Below are 15,727 nucleotides of genomic sequence, written 5' to 3'. Positions count from 1 at the left end.
TATTAGCAAACTTTATAGATCTTAAAATTAATAGATATATGTCCATTGGGCCGAAAATTCAACGTGCCGAAGTAATTAGCCCATAACCAATTTCCACGATGAACAAACGCAGAACGCGGTTGTTAAAATGCGTTCACGTTCTGGAAACATCAAAACCCACTCAAAACAAAGACAAACACGAAACGAAACGAAGACAAAGTCGTGGCAAATAAGAAATTACAGATTCCATTAAAGTACAAACAGAAGAAACACACAACTAAGTCAGACATGTTTCCCGCGTTTAATCTTTATTCTTCAACCGAAGACTTTGTCCACAATATTATAGTCTTCGTCTATGGATTTTCGTCTTTATTCTCTCAATTCCACCAATTCCCCAAAAAATTATTAACAATCATATGGCTGAAGCCGGTGACGAGAATCTATACGCCGCTGCCAGAGACATCGCCAGAGCTCTCGGCAAGGATCCAAGTGCTGCCGGAGATATCTTACAGATTCTCTCCGGTTATGGCGCTTCCGGAAACCGCGGCGGCGATCCTCGACCCACCGCATCCCGCGGCGGTTCAAACGTCAACCTTGACCGAGCCCTCAATTCCTTAGAGAGACAGATCTCCAGCTACATCGTGGCGGATCGGCCTATCTGGTCCGATCCCGTTGACTCTCGCACATTCCTCGACTCTGTTGATGAGCTAATTTCGATTGCCGGAGACTTGAGATCCATGGCCGGAGATAAATCCGTCGCCGTCTGTCAATCCCGTGCCGATGAGCTGATTCAACAGGTGATGTTTAGGCTTCAAGAAGAGTTTGGGTTTGTAATGGACCGAGCCCCTGACTCGTTTGACTCGGACGATGAGTTCTCCGGCGAAGAAGACAACGACACAAGCGACGGGGTAATTAATTCATCTATTAATTAAAGGGTTGGCTGTATAAATCACCCTATACTTATAGCACTAAAGTGGAATCCCCCCAAACTATTAATCTCTTCACTATACACCCCAGTCTATTAATTTCTTAATAATTCCACATATCTAATTAAATCCTAAATGACGTTTACTAAACCATTAATCGCGTTTCACTGTACCACGTTTAGATTAATCTACTTGTAAAACGTTGACCACACTTTAATTAGACCTTCTTAGTGAGAAAGATGGTTTCAAATTGTAAGATCCTCTCAGAGAGAAAGAGGGTTTCAAATTAAACGCTAAACATTTCAAATTAAACGCTAAACATTTCAAATTGAACCCTAAAGTGATATTTTTATTGATAAAGAGGTTTTCCAAATAACAACAATTAAATAAAATTAACTTATTCATGAAAAGAAAACATTCGTTATGAAACGTTTTACATGTCACGAGTATAGAGAACATGCAAAAAAATAAAAAAAATAATGCATAAGTTGACTCCTAAACCACAGCATCATTGCTTGTTTGTGTTCCTTTCGTCATTTGTGTTGGCTGTGTGAGTGAGATTGTTTCAGGAACTTGACTAGACGAAGCACCAACCTGCAATATGGATTAATGTCAAAAATGGGACCAATACAAAATGTTAAAACAATATCAATACCGAACAATAATTACCTCATGAAATCCATGTGCTTTCTTATCCTTCTTAGCTTTCTTTGCCTTCTTTTCCGTCTTGTCCATCTTAGCCTTCTTTTCCGTCTTGTCCAATTTAGCCTTCTTGTTTGGAAACTGAGACGAATACCAATCATTCCATTAGCAAACCAACAAATAAGATGTTAAATCACTCATAAATTACCTCATCATATGGAATTTTCTTTGCCTTCCTTTTCCTCTTCACCTTCTCCTTTGGAAACTTCTTACAACCAGCTGCATTGTGTCCAGCTTCACCGCAGCTTTTACAGTGGATGATGCGCCCTTCTCTCCCAAGTTTTTCCACTTCTTTCTTCTTTTTCTTCTTCTTTGGCGACTCATTTTTTCCTTTTATCCTTTGAAAACTCTTTTTCTTTGTCTTTTTCTTTCTTCCAGGAAGTTCAGGTTCTGGAGGTGCAACTACTAACCTGTAACTTGAATTCATCCAGTATTTTGGACCTCTTAATGGATTGGTGGCTCTCTCATAAGTATCTCTCCAGAGATCAGTCGAGAAGAACAAAGAGACATAATTTTCGGGATCTAAACCAGCATCAATCATCGCACCATATGCATGCTCACAAGGAATCCCAGTTATTTGCCACTTGCCGCATGAACATGTTTTATTCTGCATATCCACTTTATGAGAATTTCCATCTATAAACACCTCAAATATCCCATGGGTGCAACGCCATGTTTTACACCGTTCAGCAACTGGCTTCTCTAATGCCAAAATATCAACTACATACTCTGAAAATCTCCCTTGATGCTTATTTGCTTTCTTATTCCTCTTAGTTATGCGTTCCATGCCTTGCCTTCTTATGGTTTCCAACATTGGAACCAATGACTTTGCTCTAGCTTTGGTGATGGTAGAGTTAAATGACTCAGTAGCATTGTTATCAACATCCTCACAACAACTACCAAGTCTGTAAAAAGCCCTTGACCAAGTTTGTGGTTGCTCTTTCATCACATCATTGTACAATGCCAAATCATACCTTCTCAAATTGTCAAGATTGATCTTGAACTCCTTTGAATTATAGCTCCAAGCTAGCTTCCACACTAATGTCTTTAGCTCGTCTTTTTTGGCATGGTTCTTCTTCAAGTTCTCTACGATATGCTTAACACACATTCTGTGTTCAGCATTTGGCAATTCAGTTTTCACTGCACTAAGGAGACCCTACAAAATATGAAGGGAAACTGTTATTTAATTGAGTAGAAAGTAAAAAAAAATACTGAACAAAAAGAATAACAGAACATAAGAGCATAAATAACCTTTGATCGATCTGATATTATGACAAATCGACTACCATCATCTAAACCTAAGTCTTTCTTAATTTGTGTGACAAACCACAACCAATTATCCGAATTTTCTGACTGTACCACAGCCCATGCAACTGGATAGATTTGGTTATTTGCATCATGTCCCACGGCAGTTAAGAGGACTCCTTTAACAGCAACCTTTAAGAATGTGCCATCAAGCCCAATTATAGGCCTACAACTACCTGCCCATAACTTTTTGAGTATGTCAAAACAGACATAAAATCTGTTGAACACATCTTTACCTGCTGCATTTGGATATGTTTCAATGAATGCTGTTGATCCCTTATTTTCATTGAGTATCTCTTGGACATACCCTCGAAGATGAGCAAATTGTTCGGCATACTCTTGGTCAATCCATTTCAGAGCAAGAAGTCTTCCTCTTTGGCATTGATGTATTGAAGACACAATTTTCCATTTATCTTTGATATTCTCTTGAATATCAGCAGGCATGAACTTGTCATTTATTCTCAGCTTGTCCAAGAATAGTCTTCCAATTACAGGGCTTTTCAATATTTTACACTTCCCATTAGGAGTACAACTATGCCATGCATAAACTGTCTTCACCAAATACAGTTGCCTCGGCTCATCATAAGAGCAATAAACCCTCCACAAGCATTTTCCATTCATCCCACATTTAAACGAAATTTTGTCCTTCTCCCACCTTTCTTGAACCACATTCTGTCCTGTTTTCAATGCGTAGTCCAAAATAGCTTCTTTGAACTCAACACCGGTTAAGAAAGCATCTCCAATTGCGAATCTATCACTTCCTCTTCCCCTTTTGATTCTTCTATCTCTCACCACAATCGGATCCTCATCTTCATCTGAGCTTTCTGGGATTGTATTTCGGGCAATTCTAATCTCATCAACAAATTTGGCTACTGATTCCTGCACTTCATACTCATCACGCTCCAATACATCTTCACTCTCCTCTTCCTTCTTTTTACCTTTTCTAGTCTTCTTTTCCCCATTATCTTCATGTTCTTCTTCATCTGCAATCACATTATCACTCTCTTCATTACTAGATTCATCACTCCCTTTGTCACCCTCCTCATCACGTCCTTTGTCACCCTCCTCATCACGTCTTTTGTCACTCTCTTCATCACTAGACTCATCACTCTCATTATAAAGCATATCCTCTGGATCAATTTCTACTTCGTCACTACGAAACCGAATTTGCAAATTACTAACTCACAACAACACTTACGACTCTAATAGCAAAAACATATATATATATAACAACACTTACGTCATTTCTTTCGGAGTTGCCGCAATCCCTACGTTTTCCTTAAATTCCTTTAATAAGTTGCTGCAATCCCTATTGAACAGAGAAGATACACTAGAAATCAAGGTGATGATGAAAATTATGTTAGATGAAAACACTAGAAACTGAATGACGTTTTCAGAGCATGATCATGAAGAGCTAAGAAAACTAGTTAAGTAGATGAATTTTAACTAGTATATGTAAACATTAAAACCCAGAATCCAAAAACAAAAAAAACGTTGACGTAACTATCTCAAGCATATTCATAGATAGTCAAACAATTGCAATGAAACATTAAAGAAAATCAATGCAGAGAAACCAATCAGACCTGGAGAAAAATCACGGCGATGACTCTAATCTCTAAAACTTCCGAAGATGGCTGATTGGCTTCAACAACAACGAACCAAAACGAGAAGAAGTGAATCAAAACGATTTGACAAAAGAAATATTTAGGGTTTAATTTGAAACCCTCTTTCTCACTAAGAAGGTCTAATTAAAGTGTGGTCAACGTTTTACAAGTAGATTAATCTAAACGTGGTACAGTGAAACGCGATTAATGGTTTAGTAAACGTCATTTAGGATTTAATTAGATATGTGGAATTGTTAAGAAATTAATAGACTGGGGTGTATAGTGAAGAGATTAATAGTTTGGGGGGATTCCACTTTAGTGCTATAAGTATAGGGTGATTTATACAGCCAACCCTTAATTAAATTCAATTTGCATGATTACTAAATTAATTTTGGAATTAGAATTAGAAAATCCGGTTTACTATCGGTTATATAGTGGTTAAGTGGTTGACAATTGAACAGGTAATCGTTGCACGTCCAATTACTGATTACAAAATCGTGATCGAGGCGTTACAATCTAGCGTTATTGGCGATCTAAACGCGATCGCTGTGAGGATGGTTGCTGGTGGATATGCAAAAGAGTGTTCAAGAGCGTACAGCAGTAGACGAAGAGAGTTTCTAGAGGAGAGTTTGTCGAGGTTGCATCTCAGAGGATTGAGTATGGAGGAAGTTCAAGAGACTCCTTGGCAAGATCTTGAAGACGAAATCGACCGTTGGATCAAAGCCGTAACTCTGGTGTTCCGCGTTTTCTTTCCAAGCGAGCGTCTTCTCTGCGATCGCGTTTTCTCTGATCTTCCTGTTTCCTCTGTAACCGATCTTTCTTTCATGGAAGTTTGTCGAGGAACCACCACACAGCTTCTGAATTTCGCCGACGCGATCGCTTTAGGGAGCCGTTTGCCTGAACGTTTATTTAAGGTTGTGGATTTATACGAAGCGATGCAAGACCTAATTCCTAAGATGGAAACGCTATTCTCTGATCGATATTGTTTGCCGCTAAGGCATGAGGCGATTGCGATTCATAAACGGTTAGGGGAAGCGATTAGAGGGATATTTATGGAGCTGGAGAACTTAATCCGTCGTGACCCTCCCAAAACCGCATTTCCTGGCGGTGGGATTCACCCGATCACGCGGTACGTGATGAATTATCTGCGTGCGGCGTGTAAATCGCGGCAATCGTTGGAGCAGATTCTTGACCAGACTGGGAATGAATCCGGATCAGACACGAGACCTTTGTCTGTGCAAATCGTATGGGTTTTGGAGTTGTTGGAGAGTAACTTGGAAGGCAAGAAAAGAACTTACCGCGATCCGGCTTTGTGCTTCTTGTTCATGATGAACAATGACAAGTATATTCTTGATAAGGCCAAGGATAACGAGCTAGGTTTAATCCTAGGAGAAGATTGGATTGTGAAACACGCGGCGAAACTGAGGCAATACCATTCTAATTACCGAAGGAGCTCATGGAACCAAGTGGTGGGATTGCTTAGGACCGAGGGTCCGTATCCCAAGTTAATAGAGAACCTTAGATTGTTCAAAGCCCAGTTTGATGAGGTGTGTAAGACTCAATCTCAATGGGTTGTTACTGATGGGCAGTTGAGGGAGGAGTTAAGAAGCTCTGTTGCCGGAATTGTGTCTCCCGCGTACTCGAATTTCATCAGAAGATTGAAGGAGTCGCCGGAGATTAATGGGAGGCGTGGAGAGCCGTTTATTCCGTATACTGTTGAAGATGTGGAGTTTAGAATTAAAGGGTTGTTCAAGGAAAGCTCAAGATGATTAAATTAAATATGAAAAGAAATTAAAAGATTATAATTGTTAATCGAAATTTTTTGTAAAATTGTGAATCATTCTGTTTTTTTTTTTCTTGGGTGAATAATGTTCATGGATGGGTGGAATCACCTTTTCGATGTTGATTTGTCAGCTACTTTTATTGCTCTTTTGATGTAAGAAATTTCCTTGAGGTTACAAGTTACAAGAAACAGTGGTATAGTATCATAACAGTATACATGTAAAAACTAGCTTAAGTAAACACGAAAGATTATGTGAACCAAGAGGAAAATTAATATAGATTGAGACTACAGATTAATATATATGGAAGCAAAAATGAAAATCAAGAGAGTACGTGGAGAATTTGTTCAACAAGACTGAGACTGATGACTATGTAAGCAACTTGGGAAGGATGAATGTCGTCCCAGAAAAGGAATTGGTTAGGGTCAGGACAAGTCCGAGTTAAAGCATTGCACAAGTACGCTAACTCCATTTCTCCAGTCCCGCAACATCCTCTCGTCGTCTCCTTTAACCCTGTCCCCTTCGAAGGAATCACTTTAATTACTACATTCTAATAAAATGAAATATTACATAGTCTTTCGTCTTGCATTTTCGTTTGTAATCAAATGTTTTTCTAAACCATGTAAAATATATTTATCAATTATTCAAAAAAAAATATATATTTATCAAAAAAGAAAACCTGTAAAAATACGTACACTTCACACGTACGTGATACGTAAAAATTGGATGAAAAAGTTGACTATGGTTTGGGTTTGATTGTTTTTTTTCTTCTTCTTATTTTGCATTTATCTGATATTTTCTTCGTAAATGATCCAATATACCTCGAATATATATTTGTTAAAAATAAAAATAAAAAATCAAATATATATATCCATTATATACAATATAATTTAGAAAGAGGTGTAATTGATCAAAACGCAAGGAGAACTAGATTTAGTGCGAAACGTAATTCGCATGGGATTAAAGGAAACGTAACGTTACCGTATCTTTGAGGATTAGTAGCCATGTCGAACAATGCTCCGTAGATATCGCCGTAGAAGATGACACTGCCAGTGAGATTGGATTGCATATCCGTCAAGGACTTTTCTAGCTTCTGGTTAAACTCTTGTGAATCTGAATTTTGTTTGTCGATGCATCTTCTCTTGTTTTGCTTTTGCATAGCCATCGTCATCTGAATCGGTAAACACCCGACCGGTGGTAGTCCTAACACCATTATTTTACGGCATCCAATGTCATATAGTTCCTATAACATCCACAAGACAAAATTAACATTGTCAAAACCAAAATCATGGAAAAATAAAAGAACTGCAAGAAAATAATTTTATAATCAAAAAGCATATGTGTGGTATAATAGGAATTGTTGTTTACTTGAACAAAGTTGTGTACACTCGAAAGAATGAAACTTTGATAGCCATCAACGCCGAGCTTGTGGCGAGGAGAAGGAGTATCATAGAGATTTAGATTGAAATCGTTAGTTCCAGAGCTTACAATCACCAAAGCCTCGCTGACTATCGTGGCAGCTTTCTCTTCCCCTACGATCCCGCTCAACCTCTCCACGTAACTTCTGAGCATATCCGCCTGTTTAGCAACGGATAGAGTTGAAGTTGCTAGATCTGTGAGGTTGTCGTAACCCGAACCAGCCGAGGCAAAGCACACCCCGGTGAGGATATCGGAATCCGACAAATGAGGGTCGAGGAAAGGAGGAACGGTGTCTTTGATTCCCATAAGCGATGCTATGAAGTCCGGAATGAGTTTACCGTTGGAGAATCTTCCGGTAGCGTTGTGGCCGGGGAAATTGCAGCCGTAAGGAGGGAAATTAGCCCGGATGTAGGTTTTGATGTAGTTGTTGTTGCCGGTATCGATTGTGGAATCCCCAAACACAAGAATCGCCGGGAACATTGATACGTTAATGTTGGTCACGTTGATCACATTTGCATGGCATGTCGTCGAGATTAGCATTGTGGTTATGATCATGAATATAATTACATGGATCAACATCTTGCCTCTTCTTCTCTCCCTTTTTTCAGCCTTTATAGGACGACTCCGTTGAATATTAAAGTCTACTATATGTATGTGTCATATTAATATGCCATAAAACTGTTGACTTTTTGGTCAAATACTCCTGGCGATTGTGTTAATGGGCCAATAAAATGGGCTTCATGAAGAGCCCGTAGTATTGGGCTTTCTTTTCTTTCTTTCTAAAGACTGTTCAGCTAGAATAGTCAATTTTGCTGACGCCTTAATTTTGAATTTGATAAATATTAAACTCTTACTTTTTTTCCTTATTTTTTATTAGATTAAACTCTTACTTAATCTGGTCACAATATATAATCACAGTTTCTACTCTTTTTTTTTTTTTTTTTTTTTTTGTGGACAGCTTTCAACTTGCTAAGCCACAATAAATCCCTCTCTTCAGCCTTCATCAGAGTGACTTCTTCTTCATAATCACAATCACTCATCTACAAAAATTAAAGGCATAATTCGATCATTTATTATTATTTGTAATTCAATCAGATAAAAATAGTTAATGGTCGAATGATTGTAGTGAGAGTTGTTGAGAAATTGGCTAATAATAAACCTTACATCCAAAAGAATGCATGCACGTATCCTCTGAAAGGTTAAAATATACGTACAAGGAAACCCACGAGATCATGCAAAAGATTATATATCAATAATGTGTATTTATGTGGTTGTTACCGTTGATATCTTGGTAGAAGAATCTCTTAAAAAAGTGGATCGGATTCTCCTAAGTCCTAGCTAACACGCTGCCAAAAAACAAAAAAAAGTCCAAACACGGAAACGGGTTTGGAATAGAAGTTCGTGCAGGAGGAGATCAATTAAGATTACGAAATCATTTAGGCTCCAAATAAAAACAAAAGGATATTGCACACGAGGGTAAATCTAAACAAACGTGTGTTATAGGCTGGAGAGATCTCCAAAATCTATGCTAAGACTTTTGATTATTGCATTGGTTTGTCTTTATTCGATCAGGTACGTTCCCCCTAGAACACCAATTCATCCCATAATGCATAATCTATATAATACGAGTGATTTCCGTTGGTTTTAGAAAAGAGAGTGGCTAAAATGAAATCTTCCTCGGCGTTGGGGGAATAAATATTAATAACATAATGCATGTTATTAAAAAAAAAATGCTTGCGAAAATGATACCAATGCAATATATAGTCATCAATGTTTCATACTTTCCTACCAACTCATAATGCACACCGATCAAGTGATCCATCCTTCAAAAATAAGATATGGGGTCCAAATCATTTGACAGCAATTTTAATTACGATCAGTTCTTGTAAATGCATAAATTTAATGACAAGAATACCTCACCTTTTTTTTTTTAATACAAAATCTCAAAATTAGTTTGAATCATCCAGATGGACATATATATTAATTCATGCCGAAGACCTATCCAAGGCCAATGTAGAGATTGTGAAAGCAGTACTGAGTTCGTACGTATAGTATAGATTGTAGAATTTTGCTCAAAAAAAAAAAAAGAGAGTATAGATTGTAGAATGAGAGGAAATGGAGCATTGGAGCTACAAAATTATAGTATTTGATTAATAAACACATTTTGATCCCAAACACGCCAGTTATACTTCAGATTCTCATAATTTGTATTGCCCAATGTATATATAATTACATTTTCATATCCTTCGGATTTTTTTGTCTACTTTTAGTCTTCTACCTATGACTAATAATGTATTCGGATAATTGAGAAACAGAAAATTAATGCTTTGTGAAATAAGTTAACAACATTTTAAATACAAACTTGATTAAGTGGTTAAAGATCCACCGTGGAAGTTGGGAAATTGTGGAACAAGACAGGTTTGGCTCACGTTCGTCAATTATGATCCCATTAAACTTTTTTAAAGATTCATAAGAAAGATTTAGTCTTTAACACATTGTGGCGCACACACACCCAAAATCTCATCTGTGTTTTAATTTTTTAAAATTAAGTTCGCCACTCTCTGAATATTAAACAAATTAATTGAGGAATTTAATCTCCCATTACTATATGTTTTCGGCGCCTATCGTACGTCGTCGGTGCCTGAAACCTCCGTACAACGAAGCTTCTTCTATCATGTCGCGCGTTAATTCGTTTCCAAGATTTATCTTCTGCCACCAGATTTATTTTGTTTAATTATCCTTATATTGTTACTTTGGTTGATCATTAATCATTGGTTTTTCACCATGCTTATTTATGTTCTTAATTTCTAATATTTTGAACTTTTTTTTTGTTTTTCTGAGAAGATATTATAAAAAAAAAACTTTTAAATCGAATTACAATGTTATACGAGAATCGAATAGAAGAGAGTAAGCAAAGAGTTAAAAGTCGGAAAAAAAAAATGAAAGTGACGATTGTTTCTATATATTGTTTGATAATTATTTTAACAGTTCACATTCAAAATTATTTTTCTATCATATACTCCAGTTTTACTTCACCTAAATATATAAATATGCTGTATTATTTCAAATTCAACAACTTTTAGTGAGTTTAAATAATCTTAGAAAAATAACGCTGTTAAATCCTAAACCTAAACCATAAAGGAAACATATAGATGTTTTAACACCTAAACGGCTGTGTATACGAAATAGTATATCAAAAAGCATTTACATCATGACATCATCTTTGACGTTCAAGTTTAGAAATTGGTACTTGATTGAGATGTGTGTTTGGTGCACCAGAAAAAAGATAAAAAAGATTGAGATGTGTGCACATCAACAAAACTCTTGTGAACCTGCAATTATAAGACGAAATGTGACCAATTCGTTGCAAAGCAGACTAGTATTCAGAGAGAAAGAGAGTTCACTTGAATACAGGCAATAATCAAAATAAGATGGATTCGTCATTTTTTTGCTCAGCTGCACAAGTAACATGTTCCATTATTATGTTTAATTTTCAAATTATATTGTGTTTTAGAAACGGTTAAAGACCCAAATTTTATAAATGGAACTTTTTGGTTTTCGTATATATGTTTCAATCATGAGTCGAGGAACCAATTATAGCATAGAATTGTTATATCCCTTATATCTATGTGCAAACACCAGTACTAATTAAACTTTTAGGCACGTGAATATATTGTGAACCCCTAATTATTTCACATTAAGATTCTAACTTATAATTAAAGACTGAACTCAAATTTTTCGTAAACCAGTCAAATAATCAGTTTTGGTTTACGCGCTCTTAATTATGAAGTTTTTCAATTAATTATTTTAATCAAATTTAAAAGTACATAAGTATTGATGTGGTCCTGTGGATTACTTGTCCCCTGATCCCGTTCTCTTGCTTAATCAAGTAAGCTTAATTACTCATTAAACCCCGAGACCAACGCAACTGCAAGTACTTAAACCCCGCAAGTTGCAGATACCTTAGTTAAGTACATATTTACGTACGTACGGTATTGACTTTAATCAGTGCGAGAATCTTCATTAACAGAAACTCTTCAAAGCAACACAATAATTTAAGTAACTCAAATTTTATACTACTCTAAATAAACATACTTAAATGGTTTCTATATTTGTCAGTGCTATTATGGTTTAAATTATTTGAATAATAACGTAAAATAATATATCTATATATATATAAGCGAATTAAGGAAAAATACATTTCATAATATTGTTTTGTCCTTGAAGACACACTACAAGAAAACATAGCAAATTCCGACAAACCAAATAGTCGGAAATTCGTCGGAAATGGATGTTTCCGACGAATTTCCGACTACACCAAGTTTGTCGGAATTCTCTGGTCGGAAAACAATATTCGTCGGAAATTCGTCGGAAATTTCTGTCGAGATGATTTGTCGGAAAATTCGTCGGAAATATTTGTCGGAAAATTCGTCGGAAATATTCGTCGAAATCCCGTCGGAAAGGTGTCGGAAATGTCCGTCGGAATAGCGACGGAAAATTGCCGACGATATCCCGACGGCATATTCCGACGCCATTCCGAGGAGATTCCTACAAACGACGCCGCAAGATCGAGTACGATTCCGACGATTTTCCGACCACAAATCGTCGGAAGTTCGTCGGAACGTTCCGACTAATTTCCGACGAATGGATGTTTCCGACGAATTTCCGACAAAATATAATATAATAATATATTTAATAGTTTCCGACGAATTTCCGACAAATCGTATTTTTTTATTATTTTCCGATGAATTTCCGACGAAATATTATATTTTATTAAAAAAAAATATATTTATATTTTATTGTGAATTAATATAATTAATTAAATTAAATAATATTAATTTAATTTAATTGTAATAATTCAATAAAACAAACACAAATATTATATAAAATTCACCACATAATATAAAAAACATAATTAAACATTAATAAGTTCTTAAACAACTAAAAATTATTACAAACGCGAATATTATATATTATCAAATAGAGTGTCAACGTTATTTGTTTCATTTTGATTTCCGGGTTGATCTTGGCGAGAAGGCGGAACGATGTCGGGATGAAGACGGGCCATCATATCCATCCAAAACTTACAATCTTTTAATTGAGTCTTCAACTCGATGATTTCGGCTGCGTTTGCTTGACAATTCACGTGTGCATGTGAATACGACGAACTTCCGCCCATGTCTTCGTCATACGGAATGGAACCGTATCCAAATCTACGTCCTTTTTTAACTTCAACTTGCTATTATAATGAAAATGTTGTTAGGAAATAAAACATATTATCTAAATTATAATATTTTAATTACTATTACTTACCGATCGGAAAATATCGTTTTTTTCTGCTTGGGTGAGTTGATAATCATCGGGCGTGTCTGATTGTTGACTCAATTGTGTGAGTTTCTCTTTCTCCATCTCCCGACATCGACGAGCTATTGCCTCAGCTTTTTTATCAACAAATGTCCCGTCCGATTTCCGTTTGTGAGTCTCCTCCATGAATGTCACCATATCGGGATACTCACCGGTTTCGGGATTACGCTTGCATTTAAAATATTTATTAGTTAAAAATTTACAATAAAATTTATTATAATGCAAATTGAAATGTAAAAAATTTAAATTTTTATTTACCATTTTTTCCTTTTTCCGGACATATGGCATTGATCCACAAGTATGTTTAGCCATGCCATAGCCTCCGCGTTCACTCTTGCGATTTTGAGAATTAGTTTCACTACGGGACTTATTTTGCTCTTGTAACCAATATGCAATAAGCCCTTGCCAAACGTTTTCTCGCATCCATTTTGGCTTTTCTTTCCCGTTAAGCCATTTCTTTTTCCATCCATAAACATAATCCAATAAACGTACCCCACATATCTCCTCAAATTTTTCTTGTACTTCGCCCGTAAGACCATAATCCCAATTAAATTTTTGCTACAATGTTAAACAATTTAAAATATATATATTTTTAGTGTTGTAAAATTTTAAAATTTAATTTTTTTAGCTACAATTATAAACAAAGTAAATAAAGCATAAATTTTATTTAAATAAACTAACCGCAAATACCTTAAACCAACGTTTCTTTGTGTCTCCGGAGACCGACGTAATATTCGGAGCGGGATCGGGGAAATCGCTCTCCATGATTTTCTTGATAATCTTTGTGAATCCTTTATCGAATCGATACCTATAATTACCAAATTATTTAATTGAGATTATCTACGTAAAACTATAAATTAAATAATACAATTTCTTACCAAGTTGTTCCGTGCATACGGCTTGGGTCGATCTTTTTCAATTTATCTCGACCCGGAGCACGGAGTAATTGGTCTAGCGTCATAGAATCGAGTGGATTTGCATCATCATTCCGTGTAGGCATCGCCAATGGTTCCGTCTCCGGAACTTCCGTGTCCTCCATGGGAAAATCCTCCGGTGGTTGGGTTTCGGAACCAAGATTCAAATCCGGAGCAAACTCACGTTCATTACAATACGCCATATATCCACTCCACGATCCATTATCCATCTCCTTAATCAAAAAAAAAATTTATAATTAGTCTTTTGAATTTTATAAACAAAATTATGAAGAAAATAAAACTTAACATCTTACCTTAACGTTTGTTTATCACAGAGAGATTTTAGAGAGATTTTAGAGTGATTTTGTAGAGAGATTTTAGAGAGATATTGTAGAGAGATTTATAAGAGTGATAAGTGCGTAAGAGGCAAAAATCTGTGAGTCGTATATATATAAGAATTTCCGACGACCATATTTGTCGGAAATTCGTCGGAAACAATGCAGCGGGAATTTCAAACCAAGTAACTTTCCCTCTACAATTACGAGATTCGCGAGAAATTAATGTAACCAATTTCCGACGAATTTTCCGACAAATTTTTAAATTTCGTCGGAAATTTCGTCGGAAATTGGTTACATTAATCTCGCGACTTCCCGCTGCATTGTTTACTTATCTCGAGCGTTAGAGAAATTAATGTATCCAATTTCCGACGAAATTTCCGACGAAATTTACAAAATTTATCGGAAAATTCGTCGGAAATTAAATCTCCCGGTAACATTTTCCGACAAATTTTCCGACACACTTTTAAATTTCGTCGCAAATTTCGTCGGAAATTGGTTACATTAACTTCTTTGACGCCCGGGAACAGTAAACGACGGAATATCCGACGACCATATTTGTCGGAAATTGGACATTAAATCTCCCGAGTCTCGTAAATGTTCCCGCTTCAGTATTTCTGAAAGAAAAGTAAAAACTATAAATTAATTCAATATATCCTAATTCCGACGATTTTCCGATGGATAAAATAATGACGTCGGAAAATTCGTCGGAAACTGGGTATATTAATTTAAATAATTTTAATTATTTTGTGTCAAGTATTTCTTTAATTAAATATATCTTGTTTTGTATCAAGATATATTTAAGCGGTACAAATTTAATCTCAAACGTTTCATACGACAGTTCCGATGAAAGTATGAATAAAATAAAATATTAGAATGGTTTAATTATTATAAAATAGAAACAGATTTTTTTAACAAATAAATTATAATGCATATAATATGATAAATTTAAAAGCATTTAAACAGATTTTATAAAATATATATATAAAACTAAAGACGATATATTTGATTTACTCAGAATCGGAAGAATAATCTGAACTAGCAGAATCATTTTGATCTTCAAACTCTTCTCCATCCTCTTCGTCTTCCGCATTTTCCCATATCTGTTCGACTTCTATGTTCTCAATATCAACGAGGGGAATGTCACCGACAGATTGATCTACTTGCGTAATTTCGTTTACTGCAATTTGTTGTAGCGGTTCCTTTTCTTTCACCCCATCAACTCTGCTTCTTGGATTTATTTGATGAGCCGTAATCCATGGATATTGTCGAACACCTACTTGTGGATATGGTATGTAGCAAACCTGTGCTGCCTGAGATGCAAGTATAAACGGATCGTACTTTCTTAACTGCTTAGTCGAGTTGATCTCTGTGACACCATACTTTGTAAGTCTAACA

The 15,727-nt window shown here is 36.0% G+C and overlaps 3 protein-coding genes across 6 annotated transcripts; 1 reads left to right on the top strand and 2 right to left on the bottom strand.

The window, feature by feature from the left end:
* Positions 1-166: 166 nt before the first annotated feature.
* On the top strand, positions 167-6,444 carry LOC9325693 (exocyst complex component EXO70B1). The gene is made up of 2 exons (XM_002892325.2): positions 167-887; positions 4,978-6,444. The coding sequence occupies exons 1-2, from the start codon at positions 396-398 to the stop codon at positions 6,283-6,285; spliced, it is 1,800 nt and encodes a 599-aa protein (XP_002892371.1). The 5' UTR covers positions 167-395; the 3' UTR covers positions 6,286-6,444.
* Positions 1,248-4,971, bottom strand: LOC110225004. Of its 4 annotated transcripts, none has more exons than XM_021013433.1 (4): positions 4,153-4,971; positions 1,756-4,065; positions 1,575-1,688; positions 1,248-1,499 (listed from the first exon to the last, which is right to left on the bottom strand). In XM_021013433.1, exons 2-4 carry the CDS (start codon positions 2,713-2,715, stop codon positions 1,401-1,403), a joined length of 1,173 nt encoding a protein of 390 aa, XP_020869092.1. In that variant the 5' UTR covers positions 2,716-4,065; positions 4,153-4,971; the 3' UTR covers positions 1,248-1,400. The 4 variants fall into 3 exon arrangements, 2 of the variants coding, with proteins under 2 accessions (XP_020869092.1, XP_020869090.1); XR_002329430.1 differs by having other exon boundaries at positions 1,248-1,688; XM_021013431.1 differs by having other exon boundaries at positions 1,248-4,065.
* Positions 6,445-6,475: 31 nt separating the features above from the next.
* Positions 6,476-8,339, bottom strand: LOC9328433 (GDSL esterase/lipase At1g06990). Its single transcript, XM_002889582.2, has 3 exons — positions 7,666-8,339; positions 7,279-7,540; positions 6,476-6,810 (listed from the first exon to the last, which is right to left on the bottom strand). The coding sequence occupies exons 1-3, from the start codon at positions 8,293-8,295 to the stop codon at positions 6,620-6,622; spliced, it is 1,083 nt and encodes a 360-aa protein (XP_002889628.1). The 5' UTR covers positions 8,296-8,339; the 3' UTR covers positions 6,476-6,619.
* Positions 8,340-15,727: the final 7,388 nt, after the last annotated feature.

Source organism: Arabidopsis lyrata (genome assembly GCF_000004255.2).
Source record: "Arabidopsis lyrata subsp. lyrata unplaced genomic scaffold ARALYscaffold_1, whole genome shotgun sequence".
NCBI classification, from domain to species: domain Eukaryota; kingdom Viridiplantae; phylum Streptophyta; class Magnoliopsida; order Brassicales; family Brassicaceae; genus Arabidopsis; species Arabidopsis lyrata.
This window is presented reverse-complemented; position numbering and strand designations above follow the sequence as displayed.

Bases quoted from the DNA above. Each gene is read 5' to 3' on its own strand.
- LOC9328433 (XM_002889582.2), bottom strand. From the start codon at position 8,295: ATGTTGATCCATGTAATTATATTCATGATCATAACCACAATGCTAATC. The intron at 7,541-7,665 runs GTAAACAACAAT...TGGATGTTATAG, and splicing joins GTGTACACAACTTTGTTCAA to GAACTATATGACATTGGATG. The intron at 6,811-7,278 runs GTAACGTTACGT...CGAAGGGGACAG, and splicing joins TACTAATCCTCAAAGATACG to GGTTAAAGGAGACGACGAGA.
- LOC9325693 (XM_002892325.2), top strand. From the start codon at position 396: ATGGCTGAAGCCGGTGACGAGAATCTATACGCCGCTGCCAGAGACATC. The intron at 888-4,977 runs GTAATTAATTCA...ACAATTGAACAG, and splicing joins ACAACGACACAAGCGACGGG to GTAATCGTTGCACGTCCAAT.